This window comes from Hydractinia symbiolongicarpus, chromosome 12 (assembly GCF_029227915.1).
Source record: "Hydractinia symbiolongicarpus strain clone_291-10 chromosome 12, HSymV2.1, whole genome shotgun sequence".
NCBI classification, from domain to species: domain Eukaryota; kingdom Metazoa; phylum Cnidaria; class Hydrozoa; order Anthoathecata; family Hydractiniidae; genus Hydractinia; species Hydractinia symbiolongicarpus.
Genome location: NC_079886.1, coordinates 13,320,184 through 13,337,226, shown reverse-complemented (window position 1 = coordinate 13,337,226; position 17,043 = coordinate 13,320,184). Strand labels below are relative to the sequence as shown.

The window sequence follows — 17,043 nt, the reverse complement described above, 5'->3', positions numbered from 1 at the left end:
ATTATGCTCAAGAGGACGAAAGTGTTAAAAACATTCACTTGTAACTCCTATTCCATTTGAAGGTGTGAAAGACCGATCAGAAAAAAAAGTTAGTTATTGGATAAAGTCAAAATTCCCTTTCAAAAAATAAATAAATAGTTTCACCATTGTCGTTGCTTCAGTATAAATAGCTAATAAAAAAATTTTGATCTTTTGATACAATAAAGGTATACCGTCACCCGAAACGAAATTGACAACAAATCATTTTGTGATAAGAAGCATACAATAAATTTTTACTTTAAGCTTTTTATTTCAGTATTTGACGGCCATTTTCTTTTTACAAAAGTTATGGTTGATAGCTATTGCAAAACATTGCTGCTGACTTATTTAAAATTAAAAAATCAAGGGTTTTTTTCAAAACAAGCTTTCGTCATCCACCAATTCCAATTTTCACCTATTATTTTCCTTAAACCCTATGTTGTATGGTTATGAAACTTACTGAGTATGAATATTTATCAATTATACACCAGCAAATTTTTAGGACTCAAACCTTTAGCCTTAGATATTGGCTATTACCCAAAACTACACAGAAAAATCTCTATGAAATCCTTATAATGGGGAAAATATAATAACTTTGTTCAGAATTATCTTATGCAAAGTATGTAAAAAACGGAAAATATGTTAAATAACTTTTATTTGGCTCTCAGAATTTTCAAATATAACCTTTAAAATCACTCTAGAACGAAAGTAATTAAGTTTTAAGCAAATATTATTTTGGACAATTTTAAGTTTTAGAGGACGTCACAGGAAGTGCTGACATAAGCAGAAATTTATTGATGCCATTTTGTTTCTTTTATGACTTACTAAAAGTGTGTGAAGTTCGATTTAATTTAGACAAGCCTATCAAAAGGGGATGAATCCTGTGGTCATAATGTTCGAAAAACCCCAGGGTAAATAGGGTTAAAATAAGTTCTCAATATTGTTCTTAATTCGTGACAAAATCTCAGATTCAACATTTTTATAAATTAGGTTCTTACAAAGAAAAAGGTGGGTGGGTTCCAGCACTGTGGCATACTTGAAGTTACAAAATGACTGTGAATAGCATAGCTGAAATTTGTTAGACTTTTGACAATCTGTTTTAAATTGATGCAATCAACCAGCTGTTCTAGCAGGATGTTCTGCAGCACATTTTAAAAAAAATCGGAATTTGCATAGACAAATTAAAATATTGATATTAATTAGTGGCAGAAATATTTCTATAAAAGCAAAAATGACCATTTGACCAATCATTCCAAAGTACTACTGCAAAAGCACAAAACACTGACTTCTTTAAAATTCAACTCAACTACTGTACCACTGCAGTGTAAAGTTAAAAGAAAAAAAATTATATTATATATATTTTTACAATTTCATACAAATTATCAGACAAATTTTCTCATGTATAAAGTTTAAACTTGATAGAACAAAAAATCAAACAAAGAAAATAATTCACAAAGTGGTGGATAACCAATACAACGATTGACAATTGCTCCTCTCAAGAAAATGCCTCTTAAGGGGACACAGTTCTCTCTGTTTTAAGGGAAATAATTTTAAAAACAACAACACAACAAGTGAATCAGATAGAAGTTCGTTAAAAGGTAGGTCGGTGTTGATTAATATTTCTACACCAAAGTACCCTGAATGTCTAACTGGGTCAGCTTAAAGACGTCTGCACATAATCATCAGCAAAAACTAGACACCCCTATCTTTCTCAAGCAAACTTCGAAAATTAGCACTTCAACTTTGCTACTCTTTGTTCTAAATGACTCCCTGACGTCAAGACCAGTTGTGATAACTTCACTGCTAAAGTTTTTATCTATGACTGGGGTAAAAAGTGAAGCTGTCACTCTTTAGAAGCAAAACCAGGCATGATCAACCCCTACTCACAATTCTTATTTTAATTTTTAATTTTTGACTGGCGTAATAAGTGGAGCTGTCACACCCCATAGCCGACAATTATTTGTAATGACTGGCTGGTTAGTTGGCTTATCTTTAACTCTTCGAAAAAAGAAAACATATGAATCACCGTTGTTTGTTCTCCGTGCAAAAAACTACTTCTCCATCATTGCAATGGATCCAATTGTTATGTCTTTCGTGTGAGGGGGTGGTGGTGTAATGACCATTATATAAGTTGCTGCAATTGTTTACAACAGGTCTTATTTAAAGAAACAAACAAAATAATTCTATTGAAGAAGAACTACTTTGCTTATCACTAATATGCTGACTGGCAGTGAGCAGGATGTGATCCCCAGCCCCCAGATCTGGGAAGTGCAGATTGAAAAAAAATGGCATTGACCAATTAAAAGGGTGCAAATACGGTTATTCTGTTAGGGTAAATCTGGCATCAAGCACCAGGTACCAGCTATATATATACTTGTCATATCTTCTATGCATCACCAATTGGACAAAGTACAGATTAAAGATACATTTCTTTATTTTTTTTTTTGGAATGCATTTAATAGGTGAATTTGTACAAATTACTTGCTGTCAAATATATTTCAGCCTTAAAAACAATACCAACAAGTAAACAAAAAAAAACATAAATAAAATATTAGCCCTTTACAACCAACTGCTCATCGTAAACCTGAAAACTTCATTTAAAATGACACTTTAACCATCAGAGGTAACATAGAAAAGACGTGATGGTTGACTATACAGTCAAAACGTTGGGTCTTGTTTTTCATTAGCTATTCATATCAACTTATGCAAGGAAAGCTTTAAAATATTTTCTCCAGACTACTTCAACAACACCTTAAATGAAACTTATAAAGCATTACTTTACTTACTCAGAATTTAATGCGTCAACCAACTTTCCAGAGAATTCATGCACTGCAGTTACAGCTGTCTTTTTCCTTTCCTCTGTTAAATAAAAAAAGACAAGACTTGAGCATTAAAAAGATATTATTTCTTCGGGAGGACTGGTTCAAAATATATGAAACTCATGATGGCATAAAATTTCATGCCAGCACGAAATTTCACATCTGTTTTGGTTAAAACATCCGTATAGGTTGCATGATTTGGATGACATAAGATGTTATGTCACCTAAATCTGTCTTTTCCGCCACTACAGACATAAATACACATTCATATTGTCAACACAGCCTTGAAGCATTAAAAAAATTCACACAACAAACACGGATGTATATTTTTGTCAAAACGAAATTACCCCCAACCACCAAGGACGTATGCACTTTCATTTTGAAATAAAATTTCCTCAATTTTGGTCGGTGTAATAAAGATTTTCTTTCTGTGGCTGAAAGGTTACTTTGTTCAAAGCAAAACGCTATTGCATGGCAATCCATTAAATTTTTGAACCAAAAAAAAGGGAAAAAAATTATTGTAAACATGGCGTCTTCTTGAGGCAGGTTGTCTATAAAAGAAGCTGTACAATATGTAACAGCTGACATATATTCGGAAGAATACTATTCTTTGGACGAAAAGCTTGATTTCTCTAGTTTATCCTCAGGAGAACAGAAAAAGGAAGAAGAGTATGCATCTGAAACTGTGGAACAGGACATTTTCTTTAATATGACATGCTTTTGACATATTGTTGCAGATGGCAAATATTATGAGTAAATTCTAAACAAAAACAACAGACATATTATATTAGTCATTGGTGGCCAAGGAAATATTACACTGAACATATATACATATATTTCTGTGGTGTTCAAAGGGCTAAGCGGTGTATTCTCATTCCACTTAATTTATTTCATTAAAAGTATTCTGGTAGTATCTAAAAGCCATCGACCAAGAGGTTAGCTATTTTCCATATGACAGTGTGTGTATCAACATTGGAAATTCAACATTAGTATGACCACCAGTGTTAATATCTTAATGAAAACATTTTTGTTAAAATCTTGGCTGTCACATAAATTTAATTTTTTATTTTGTTCTTAAAAAATTGGCTGTTGGCTGCATTACAGATGTGGCAGCCTTACACAGTAGCATTTGTACTAAAGAATGAACAAAGAGAATCAACAGTAGCTGCAGTAAAATTGTGGTTGCCTTATGTAGGTGACAAGAAAGGCATCAACTTTGATTTTTTTGTAAATTATAAAAAGTTTGTTTTAAATAATTATGTACCAAACTGGTTCAAACTGGATGGGAGAAATATCACCAATCATTGAACAGCTTACACTGAGCTGTTGGTTCTCCACATCCGAGATGTTTTATCAGTGCATTACATCGTACAGATGAGTTCAGGTATTACCTTTTATCAATTGACTGTTCCCCTAACCCACTCTATGCATACTTCTCCTGCTACTTTTAACTTTCTTCTCATTGTAGGATGAACTCAATTTTAACCAAAATAACGCAACTATCACAACACCGTCTCTTAAAGCTCACCGCATAGATTCCCCCATGATCAGGGAACTCGATATGGGTCTGCTTCCTTAGACAATGATACTAAACACCCAACCTTGACATTCCTATTTCACTTTTACGCAAAATGTTACTTGTAGTGTGTAAAAAATTACAATTAGAAAATCTGGGAAATTCTCTATGTAACATAATAAAATATCAAACTACTGAACAAACAAATAATTAAACGGAAATTCTAACCTAATATACAAACACGAGAGCTTACCCTCTTTCAACATCTTAACAACACTTTCTAATTTTCTATTACACAAATCTCCTCATTAATAATTGTAACATCTGAACATTGTAAATAAAATAAAAAAGATCTTCTGTTGACTTCACATTTTTTTGGTATCGCCTAATATACCTCCAATCATCAACCACAAAGAGTGCAATCTATGCCTACAAGTTATACTTTGTAACTTCATCCACATAAACAGAACCTTGCAACCAGCCAATTCTAAACTGAAAGTTCCAATAACCTCAAACAGCCTATCAACAGGTTCCAGCAAAAATCACTCCATAATTATTTCCTTTTCAAATAAGCCTTATTTTGCCTTAAAGTAGGACAAAATTCCTATATATATGTAAAATAGACCATAAATTCACTGCCCAACAAATCCAAAACCAATTTAGTCTTACGACAACCCTTCAGCCCCTACAAGATTTGAAAATGTTTCACCCTTAACCTGCGCATCCATAAACAAAAACACGTGGGTTCATCTTTCCCTTACCCTCAACAGTTTTCTTTATCTGAAAAGTAAGACCATCCAAAACATTCTCCACCCTTTTACCACTTCCATGAAGCTTAACATCCTCGGTAGTTCTAAAATCAATCCACAACACAAACTTTTTAGTATAATAACAACCCATATCCATTCACACAATCATTTCCTTCTGCACATTTCCATACTCGTGCAACTGACCACTGGCAAAATGTTTCTTCATCACTTAACAACTGATTAGGATGATCGTCCAATATATGTGACCAATAGCTGGGGCAATATTAAATATGCAACCGCCTTTGGTAAAATAATATTCTCAGAACTCCCTTCAATTTGCAGAGAAATGTCAGGCTTATGCAATCACTATAATTAAATAGTTTTTTTTAAAGCCACACATTTCTAAAAAATGTTATTTGTGGCATAATAAACCTTTTTCACCCATTTTTAAGTGTATGAATTTTAGATTTGGAAATTATATTGTAGAAGTATTATATACATTAGTGTGTTAATGTGTTATTAATTCAAAACATGACATGGCTTTTAATATAATTTCACTTTTCTGTGTGCTTTTTTCCATTAGAAGGCTGAGCAATTTTGGTCAAATTTTAGTTTTAATATATATAAAAATCAGTCATCTGTATATACTAACCTGTATTGTTTACCAATTAAAATGTTTTTTAAATTTGTGGCTTTAAAAAAACCATTTTATTGAGCCATGAGACATGAGCCATGTGATTACTGTCACATATAGAAACATACTCAACAATTTCATTTGAAACATCTTTGCATATATATTCAGTATTCAATATTTCTTCACTAAACATCTCTGGAATTATATATGTTCGAAAAAATGTTCCAAACCAGGCACGGATTGATTTGAATAAACAGTATTTTTTCCCACTCTAATTGTGTATGATTCTTGTGGTAAATGTATGACAAAGTCAGCATAATTTTCTCCAGTTACATGCCTTTGATGCTAAATTTGTGTGAAATAAGGATGGCCAGGTTTAAAGGTATAGACAACCTCAGATGTATCAGACATGACATTAATGCAAGAGTTATGCCATTTAGCATAATCAAGCATATTTTTATCACAAGCACTATAAGGACATTTGATTTCCAAAACTCCTAAACCATCACAGCAAGTACAAAAAAATAAGACCATCAGCATTAGCACCAAGGCTATGCTTTTTATGATGTATTCTTAGGCCAGCATCTTTACAAGAGAAACTCTGTGCAAAGTCTTGTTCATTACACCATGAAAGTGATGCAGTCTTTGCAATTGGTGTATAGCCCAATATCTTAGCAACCAAATTATTTATTGCAGAAATGTTATGGTTTAAACAGCTATATTTAGCAAGAACAGCATGTGCTACTGAGGTTGAGATAACACCATAGCGATAATCTATCTGTGCTTCAGTACAATTTTCCATTAATGATTTGTAAAAATCATCAGATGTAGGTTGTCCCATAACCAGTTCGTTCATATTTAACGGTCTTCTTGCAACTGGTGTTACTTCATTAAAACTGTGCTCAAAAACAATGTTACTGTCTTTAAAGCACAGAACAGAAGCTTTATCATCTGATGCTGATAAAAGTTCACTTCAATTAATAGTTGAGTTTCGCTCTTGAGGTGGACGATGATCGAACATATATTTTGGACATTTTATTGGCAAGTGGTTGTTTTCCAGATGAGGTCTTTTAAAGTTTAAGGGCACAGGTTGGTGAACTTTACCCTTTTGGTAACAGTTTCTTGCCACTTTTGTTTTTTAGACATGCAAGTTTTGTCCAGCCTCTTTATTTTCAACAAAATGTAACAGAGGAAAAATATGCTTACACAACTCACTGTATCCTGCATCACTCTCCAGTCACAATTTCACGAATGTCAGAGTTTATACACACCCAGACATTATAAGGCATTTCGCTGTGGCACAACATTGCCTTGAATAAAACAATACTTTAAGCAAATTGAGATATTGTTAAATTCAACATTTGATACATCCCTGCAAACATCAGATTATGGCCTTCTTTGTAACCTTTTCTCTGAAATACTCTTTTAGGCATAGTCCCTGAGACAGCTGGTAGTTATGTCTAGAAAGTATACAACGGAATTCATCCAGCCTTATTTTAACTCTATAGAAAAAGCAATTTTAATGTAACCAACAGTTGCAGCTCTTCGATCCAGTATCTCCTTGCTGAGCTGAGCAGCTATGACTTTCTTAATTAAATAAGCTTTTCTACTCCCTTTCCCAGAAAAAGATTTGCCTAGGGAAGACAAATATTCTTAAGTGCCACAACATTCCAATATATTAATTCTTTCATAGTAAAAATCATGATTAAAACAAATACAATCCAACGCAATCCAACAAATTCTTCTGTTTACACCAACTTAAGATACCCCAGCCATCTGGAGATGCATTGTGAAAGTAGGAAATCCAAAACGGTGTTGCTATCGACGAGGAGGTCTATTGCGATGACAGCAATTTGCAGCCGCTTAAACAGAGTGAACATTGATGCTCAATGTTTGCTTTTGAAAGCACTTATCATAGAAGTTTCCATTCAAATGGCAGAGTGATCAGTGACTGGTTAGAAGACGCGACTTCAGAAAAACACAAACAAGGCAATTTATTTAGTGTTGATGGCCGTGGTGATATATTATGCTTACCATAGCTTGGCCTAGTATAAGATTTTAAAACAATAAAGTAAAATGCTAAAGTCAATGCTTAGGCTGTTGTGCTTTTGACCATGTCTTATTTTTTTCTGCTTAGTAAATTCTTAAATTACAGTACTACTTCAGCACTTGCTGAAGCAAATAGTTCTGAAATTCTGAGGCTGTTTACTAGTTAACTTTGGAAGTAATGGTCTTCCTCGCATTTGTGCAGAATCATGTAACTTTTCATAACTTGCTGTTGAAAATGCAACTGATCCAGAATTATACTGCTATTCAATATTTACCTACCTAAACTTTTGCAGTGTTGCCATCTTTGCATTTCGTTTTAAACCTGAAATTATCTTTCAAGCTATAAGACCTCAGGCAACACTGGACACTGTCTCAGTCTGTTATGTATTTTATTTGTGATATTGAGTCTCTGAAGAGAATCTTAGGCTGGAAACCACAATCAGTAATAAACAATGTTGACATGGCTATTTCTAGAATAGATTTACACAATTTTGAACTTGTCAATGTTCACAGTGGACTTAGGATCTTAGCTTTTTTAGTTAAATTCAAATTCTTAAGCCATGCTAATTGTTGGTGTTGCTGTAAGCATGACTCCTTTTTTTGAAATTTTAAAACTTTCTTTTATAGTCATCTATTATACTACGTTATCAAGATACACATCACTTGGAGACACAAATAAGGCACAAATAACGAGGAAACTTAGCAAAAGTTAAAATATAAATTAAAATACACATCAGCCTTAGCGTCTTCCTTGCCCAGCAGTAACACAAAAATTTACACCCTCCATATCCAAAAAAATATTGTGAGTATGTCGATGTACATTTTTTTTCCTTAGAATGTATGACATGGTTTAATACACTTAAATAATCAATGCTACCACCGTACATTTCCTAAATATTGCCTTTTAAACATTTTTTCTTTTTCATTTTTGCACGATATTTCTGTTTCACTGTTATGTTGCCGCCAACAAATGTGATGCTCTCTAGGGAAATCGACCACTTCTCTTTTCGTATTAAAAAATACGAAATACGGAAATTTGGTATTAAAAAATACGGAATTCGTATCTTAAAATACGCATATTTTTAGAAATACAAAATACGAATTTTCGTATTTTTAAAACTATGAAATTCTATTATTAGAAATACGAAATTCGTATTTCGTATTTTGTAAAGATAGAAAATACGAATTTTGTATTTTTTAAAAATAGAAAATACGAAATTCTATTTTTAAAAATAGAAAATTTGAAATTCTATTTTTAAAAATAGAATTTCCTATCCTTAAAAATGTTACGTGTATCAAGTGAGTGGTTAATTAATTAAATAGAAAAATTACTTCTCGTCATTTTAGAATGGTATATGGCAACTTTAGAGCTTCGCAGGCACATTTTCTCGTAATTTTAGAATGATATACAGCAACTTTAGAGCTTCACATGGACGTTATCCCGTCGTTTTAGAAAGAAATATGGCAACTTTAAAGCTTTGCTGAGACGTTTTCTCGTCAATTTAGATTGAAATACGGCAACTTTAAAGCTTCGCAGAGACGTTTGCTTGTCATTTGAGAATGAAATACAGCAACTCAGAAACTTCGCAGGGAAGTTTTCTCGTAATTGTAGAATGATATATGGCAAATTTAGAGCTTTGCAGGGACGTTTTCTCATCATAATCCTATCAAATCGTTGTAAACTTTTTTTACAAAATCGTTTTAAAATCGTTTCATTTTTCTATTGTAAAATATATAATCATTTCGTGAAAAAATATAAAACCTTTAACTCTTTTTTATGCCTTTGCATTTTAAATCTACAGCGTATTTTTAGAAATGCGTATTTTTAGAAATACACATATTTTTTAATACAAATTGCATATTTTAGGCTTATTTTTAAATACGAAATCCAAATTTTTTGAAAATACAAATATATGTTTTTTTAAGAAATATGCGTATTTTAAAAAATACAAAATATGGAATTCTATTGTTTTAAAAATACGAATTAAAAATAGAAGAGGTCGATTTTCCTAGAGAGCATCACAAATGAACAATTTAATAAAAAATATGTGTATGGATATATATATAACAAAACAAAAACACCTTTGAGTGTCACATTTTAAAATATATATTTCTATCAACTAATTTCAACAATCATATTGATAAATTGTTTTATATTTTAGAAACTTGTCTTTTTTATTAGTGAGTTTTCATATAGAAATTGTATATGTGCTACAAAACGCACATGTAAATAAAAATTTTGCTGCATATATCATGAATATGATTGTAGAGACTAGTTGATAAAATATATTTTTAAATATGACACCTAACAGTGTTTTCGTTTCATTGAAAATAATTACTAATTTACTTTTACTGAGAACTTTTAATAATATATTACACACCAAAAAACATAATTTATCAACAAAAAACACCAGTCAACAAAAAGATAAACAATTAAATAAAGTGAATACCATGTTTTTCTTTGGTGATCGCTTGCTTTAAATTGTGTTCCTTTAAAACTCTTGACAACATTGTTCTGTCTTAATATTTCTCTAAAATATATATACAAGTTTATTCCTTTATGACTGATGGCAATGAGGGAGAGAGAACTCTAACTCACTACCTAAGACTAAATAGACCACATGATAGACTAAATATGATTTGTCAAACTCACAATGTATTAAGAGGATAATCAGATTCATTCATAAACACTTAAATGAACTCAGACAAAAAGATGTTTTGGCAGCCATAATTATTATTTGTAGTGAAAACAAATAAGCAAAAAAAAGAAGCTATAAGACTATAGCTTAGCTTGTGAGTTTGGTATATTAAAAAACAAATATACAGCAAAGAAAACAAGATTCTTATTTCAAAGAAGTATACAATTATTTCCAAAATATATTTGCTATAATATATAACCATTTGGTTTAAAAAAATTTGTTTCTTGCACAATTACACCAAGCTTGCAGAAATAGAGTAATTTGCTGGATTTAGTTTCTAACGCTTTCACTTCTTCTGAAAAAATATTATTGCTAATTTTTTTCTGACTTTAGTGGCAACAGTTTCACCACAAAATGAAGGAATGTGTCTATCATGCTTAAAGAAAGTGCTAGAGATAAAACAAATTATATTACTTCCAAAGTTGGAGCAAAGTATTTTACTTTTAGCACTAAAACCTCTTAACACATTCCTTTTTAGTAGAAACAGAAGAACTATCTGGTATAAATCTTAGAACAACTCAAACCTATCTGGTGCAATGGAAACCTAGCCTATATTAAAAATGTGATTTTTGAAAAGTCATTTATGATTAATCATACAGCCCAAAATTATCTTATTTTTAAAATACACTGCATCATTTACACCATTATGACAAATCATATTGTAAAAGACTTAAATTTTAAAGTAAAAGACTAGAATTTTCACAGCAAACTAGCAATTAGTTTTGTGAAAATAGGGAAATTCCTTTTGATATTGAATTTGGGGAGGGGGGGGGGGGGGAGGTTACTATGTATTGGAAATGTCAGGTGATGCTTAGTTTTCTTAGGAGAGTGTTTTTAACTATTTCATAACAAAATGCAGTATTCTTTACATTAAAAAAGGTTCTTATCGATATTGTAATGAAATCTGATGTGTAAACCTAGTAAAAACGTTATTAACAAAAACAACAATTCACCTCAAGTAAAATCAAAATATAGCAGACACATGTGAATGAACCACAAAGCAGGCCAGTTCAATTTGCAAGTAAAATGAAAACTTGTCAGTATAACTTTTGATTCACTCCAAGTAAATTTATTTCTTTTAGCATAACCTTCTGTATCAACAGGTAACTTACTAACATATCTTAAAGATTCGAAACATGTTTAAAGATGCCAAACATGTCTAAATAGCTGGTTAGCTACCTCACAAAATCCTTCAAAACTATAGTATTGGAAATTTATTTCTTAAACTTAAAGTTCACCTTTAGGGTGTAGGGTTTAGTATGAGAGTATAGCTAACATGCGTCTTGGAAGATGTCATCCAATTTCTTCTTCTCAAACACTATCCATAATCTATGAAATACGATAATGTGCATTAAAAATTCTATACGATGATGAAGAATCTTCGCGCTAGTAAATTGACAACAACAAAAAACAAAACTATATACATTATTTGCGACGTTTCAGGTGTTCACACACCAATTTTCAAGCAATCCAAAACGTACAATGTTCTTCTAAATATCAAAAAGTTTAACAGTAACCATAGTTACAGATTAAATAGTAATTGTGTAAATACAATGGAGCAGATTAAAGCGCCATAGAGCAAGGTTAGGTTGGATACAAAGTGGCCCGAGGTACTGTCAAGCTATAAGGCCAGTAAATTCTGAAATAAGATTAAATTTTGCCTCTGAATTAATTATCACGAAAGAAGATTTTCACGATGTAATTTTCACGGACGAATCAAGTATGGAGCGACATTCAAGAATATGTTTTAGGAGAAAAAATCACTTTGCCAAACTCAAACCGAAAGTAAAACATCCCTACAAAGTTCATGTATGGGCTGGCATTTCCGGAAGAGGGAGAACAGGATTGCTTATTTTCACTGGTATAATGAGAAAGGTATATAAATGTGTTAATCCACCTCATCTTTTGCCCTCTAATATTATTTATATTAATAATATCTAATATTATTTATATTAATATTTATTTAATATAACTATATTTATACTTTATTTTCCAGGAATTTTACGTGGACACAATATTGGCTAAAGTACTGTAGCCATTTATCCAAACTGTTTATCCTGATGGGCACAGACTTTTTCCAGGATAATGATCCGAAGCACAAATCAAAATACGCCATGGAATTTATGAAAAGCAATAAAATTAACTATTGGCCTACACCTTCTGAATCTCCGGACATGAACCCTATCGAGATGGTGTGGGCAGAGCTAAAAAATTATTTACGTAAGCAGGTAAAACCTTTGAGTAAACGAGAACTTGTAGATGGAATTATTAAGTTTTGGAATACTGTATGCATCGCAAAAGGTAATAAATATATTGACCATGTATTAAAAGTTTTGCCAATCGTCGTACAGCGAGGAGGGAGAGCGTCTGGACATTAAAACATTATATATTTTTCTGTATATATATATATTTTTTTTTTTTTGAAAGTACTTTTCATAACCTGTTTAATATTCTTGTGTTTGTTTATGTGAATACTAAAATGCATAACTTTAAACAATAGATTTGCGCACAATGAATAGAGCACAATAAAATCACATTAATAAATAACAAAATTCTCTTATGAGATTTAAAAAGGATGCGCTAGCCTTTTGTATTAAAAAGAAATGTAGATAATTGTGTTTTATAGTATCACGCTACATTTTATTGTTAAAAACATTGTCTTTGTTTTTTCTAGCGCGCAACAGTTCTATCGCTTAAAAGATTTAAACAATGCTTCCAACAAACAATGTATCTCGCTGTCTATTTAGTCTTGCCGTGTCACATTGATAGAGTTGATAACATTTTAAATACTTAAAACACTATCTAACGAAGCAAGGAGGTTTAAAAGAGAAGGAGACACATCTTCGCAAAAATATTTCTATCTCCGTTTTTCGTTTTTAAACTTTTAAAATGCGATCTAAAAAACATTTCTATCGCCGTTTTTCGTTTTTAAACTTTTAAAACACGATCGAAAAAACTTTTCTATCAAAATTAAAGTTTCAATCTTTGTTAAAATATAATAATTTCTATCGCTTAAAAGCTTTATTTAGCCCGCACAACCAACAAGGCCTTCTCACTAGTTTATTTAGTTTCCACGCAAAACTTTTATTTAATAAAACTATTAAACAATGGCTCTTCGTGTCACATTAATAGAGTTGATAACATTTGCAATTATGCTATTGGGAATAGTTATGTTAATACTATTTAACAATAGTTACGCGCAGTTATAATAAGCTATTTTTTCTTCAATAATCTTTTGTTTATTACGCGCAAGTTAATGACTTACAAGACTTGCAAAATAATTAATAAGAACAAAAGACAAACAACTACTGCCTCCGAGAAAAAGTTGTGAAACTTGAGTGTACGCGTACGCTTACATCTGGACTGTACTGTAAACACTGGCTATATAGACATACAGTGTCAATTGTTAAGACTCCATTGTCTAAGACATGTAGTGTCATACTTGTCTGTTACAATGTCTTTCAGTACAGTAGTAGTAGTATTTATTTATCAATAAGTCATTTACAAAGTAAAAATAAATAAAAAATAATTACAATAAATATTTTGTTACGGAAATGTAGAAGACACACCTATAGGTCAAAGACTATCCTAAGGAAGGCCACCAGTGTTTAGTAGATGATTAATGTTCTAAATAACAACCAATGAGAAACAAGTAAAACATTTGTGATAAATTAGGCAGTGTATTTACTTAGCAAGGTGCTATTTTGCAATTTAGTTTAGATTAAATTTTGATATAGTTCAGGCCACATATACACTGCAGCTCATTCTAGTGAACAACTGATTGATAAACAATTGAATTAATACCATATTGGAGGTTTTGCAGTGCCTTTTAGCTGATAAACCCCATGATTTCCCCCTAGTGATGTGAGTATTAGAGTAGTATCTGTGATCAAAAGTGTTACTAAGAGAAGAATTTTGCCTGTTTAAAATTTGATAAACCGTTAAAACATTTAAGGTTTTAATAAGGTCAGTAAAAGCTTTAGAATGCGGAGTTCATTAAATAAAGGAGATGTATGTGCATTAAAATCAGAAAATGTCAAAAACCTTGCACATTGCTTTTGGGTTCTGGGCCCAAACCAGTCAGCATAATCTTAAATGAAAATCAAAGAGAGCAAAATAGATACAAAGAAGAGCAGATTTAGGAACAAAATAACATTTGGAAATGATACTTTTAGCATTTTGAAGTTTAGCAGATACATTTTGTATATATAGGATGACTGCAATGTTTACCATTAAGCTTTAGACTAATATTTGGAATGATTTTTTTACTTAGACTATGAAAGAGGATAACCTCAGTTTTCGAAACATCAAAGGATATTTTATTTGCACATAACCATTTGAAGAACCTCTTGAGATCAATATTGACACATTTGTTGATCCTTTTTAGAGAGGGACTTGAAAAAAGTAGACATGTATAATCAGCAAAAAATGTAGAATGGATAATATAGTATTGTAAATTTCTTAAGAAGATATCCTTGTGAAGAAGATTTAACTGTCTCTCGTCATTAATATAGATGATAAAAAGTAAGGGACCTAACACAGAACCTTGAGGTATGCCACATAAAACCTTCCTTAAAGTAGAATTTTCCCTCCATAGTTTACAAATTGAGATATTTTAGTAAGGTAAGATCTGAACCAATTATTAGCAATACCCCTAATACCACATAGTTCCAGCTTTCAAAGGAGTATACTATGACAGTTTAAAAGCTTTTTGAAGATCTATGAACGCACCACAGGAAAACTGCTCATCATCAAGTGCCCTACTTGTATCTTTGGTTAAAATAATCAGAGCATAATAAGTAGAATGCATACTTCTAAAATCAAATTGTCTTTTAAAAAATATATTGTGCTTATTTAAAAAGGATGCATATTATTTACCTACGCTAATTGTTCACATCTTGGTTTGATCGTTAAGGGACAATGGACAATGAAAAATTGACAATTTTCGTTAAAATAGGAGATATATATAGTTTTGATACAGAAACAAAAATGACTTTGGAAATACTGAATTCTCAATGGTCTTATTATGGTTTAAAGATTGGATTGTTTTGAGCACTTCATCTTGTTGCTTAGCGACCGGCCAGCTAATTTTAATTTTTTAAACTGATCAGAGTATTATGAAGTGTCACTGAGCGTTAGTAAACTGTATACTAGTAAGTTTTAGTCTAAGTTTACTTGGAAACAGCATAATAAGAATGTATTCATATCATTCTAAAAACGTGGTTATAGGTTTTAGAGGTTTAGCTAACTGGTTAGCTAACATATACCAAAAGATACGCCCTTAAAATCTGTAATATTTTGACTTTTTTGCCACACTACCACTACCAAAATCCTCTTTATAACTGTGTTAACTATGACTATGTGAAACTGTCAGTTAAAAGCTGTAAAAGTCAATATTTTGTTGATGCATTCTTCAAACTTGCATGTATGTAAACAACCAGCATCCTGAAATTTGCTCATAACTAATCTCGTTTTTATGTAAATATTTATTTTATTTTTGCATGCATATTTTTATATAAGTAGGTCTATTCATAAATATTTCTCTCACAAAAGTTACTCCGATTAAAGTAATAAAATGTATGCAGTGTTCACAGTACAGAGCAATTACCCTATAATGTCTTTTAGCAAAACTGTTAAATGTATACATGGTTTGAATTAACACATTGTAAATTGTGATTCAAAAATAAGTTTCTATACATTAACAGACCAGCTTAACCTGCTAAACATAATTTTAACAGATTAGGAAATACAGTGTGATTTAAGCTTTAAAAAAGCTTTTTAACAGTTTAACAATGAAAAATGACAATGTTCAAGTTCCATAAAAAAATTTGAATTAACAAAATAATTTTGTAATTAAAAAAGGGGAAGTTTTGTCTCTTAGGAGAGCTTTTAACTATTATATAACAAAATGTATATCATTCAAGTTTTTATCACTTTTGTAAATCACTTTTTTACATAAATTTTAATATATTTACTATATTTACTATAATTATGCTAAACAACAGCAATTACTTGTTTTAAAGCTAGTTCATAATGTCATAATCTCGCTTAGTGCAACTTTCAAGACAAGAAATTTTTTGAGAACCAATAAAGATTTTTCAAAAAAATAAAAAGATTCTTAAAAATTAAAATCAAAATCAAATATATTTAAACTGATAAATCTACATGTCAAAATATTTTATATTATATTGATGTACAAAATGTGACATCATCATTCAGTACCTAACTTAAGGTGTGAGTAAGGGAAAAAGTGTGATGTTTTAAAATAGCTTCTATTAAAATTACGTGAAAGTTGTGATATTGTTGTTTAATATTTTCTGAAAGTTTAAAAAAATGTCTAAAAGATGATATGAAAATGATTGGAAACGAAATAATATTAAAGACGTTAAAAGACGCTAAAAAAATGACCCCTCCTTTACTAATGCATCTCCATTTACAAAACTTTTAGTTTTTCATGATTGATGTTCATTGTTTTGTAATCACAACACATTGATCTAAAAATGATCTGAAAATTATGGTGTAATTATTTTCCGTTTTAAAGATATTTTCCATTAACTTT

General features: G+C 31.1%; 1 protein-coding gene across 4 annotated transcripts in view; it reads right to left on the bottom strand.

Moving 5' to 3' along the window:
• LOC130622189 (biogenesis of lysosome-related organelles complex 1 subunit 1-like) overlaps positions 1 to 10,342 on the bottom strand; it is a 53,231-nt gene extending 42,889 nt beyond the window's left edge. For all 4 annotated transcript variants that reach the window (XM_057437625.1, XM_057437622.1, XM_057437624.1 and 1 more), the window contains exons 1-2: positions 10,236 to 10,342; positions 2,805 to 2,877 (exon numbers count right to left, since the gene is read on the bottom strand). In XM_057437625.1, coding sequence (XP_057293608.1) covers positions 2,805 to 2,877; positions 10,236 to 10,296 — 134 coding nt within the window. In that variant the 5' untranslated portion in view covers positions 10,297 to 10,342. The remainder of the gene's footprint in view (positions 1 to 2,804; positions 2,878 to 10,235) is intronic.
• Between the last annotated feature and the right edge of the window lie 6,701 nt (positions 10,343 to 17,043).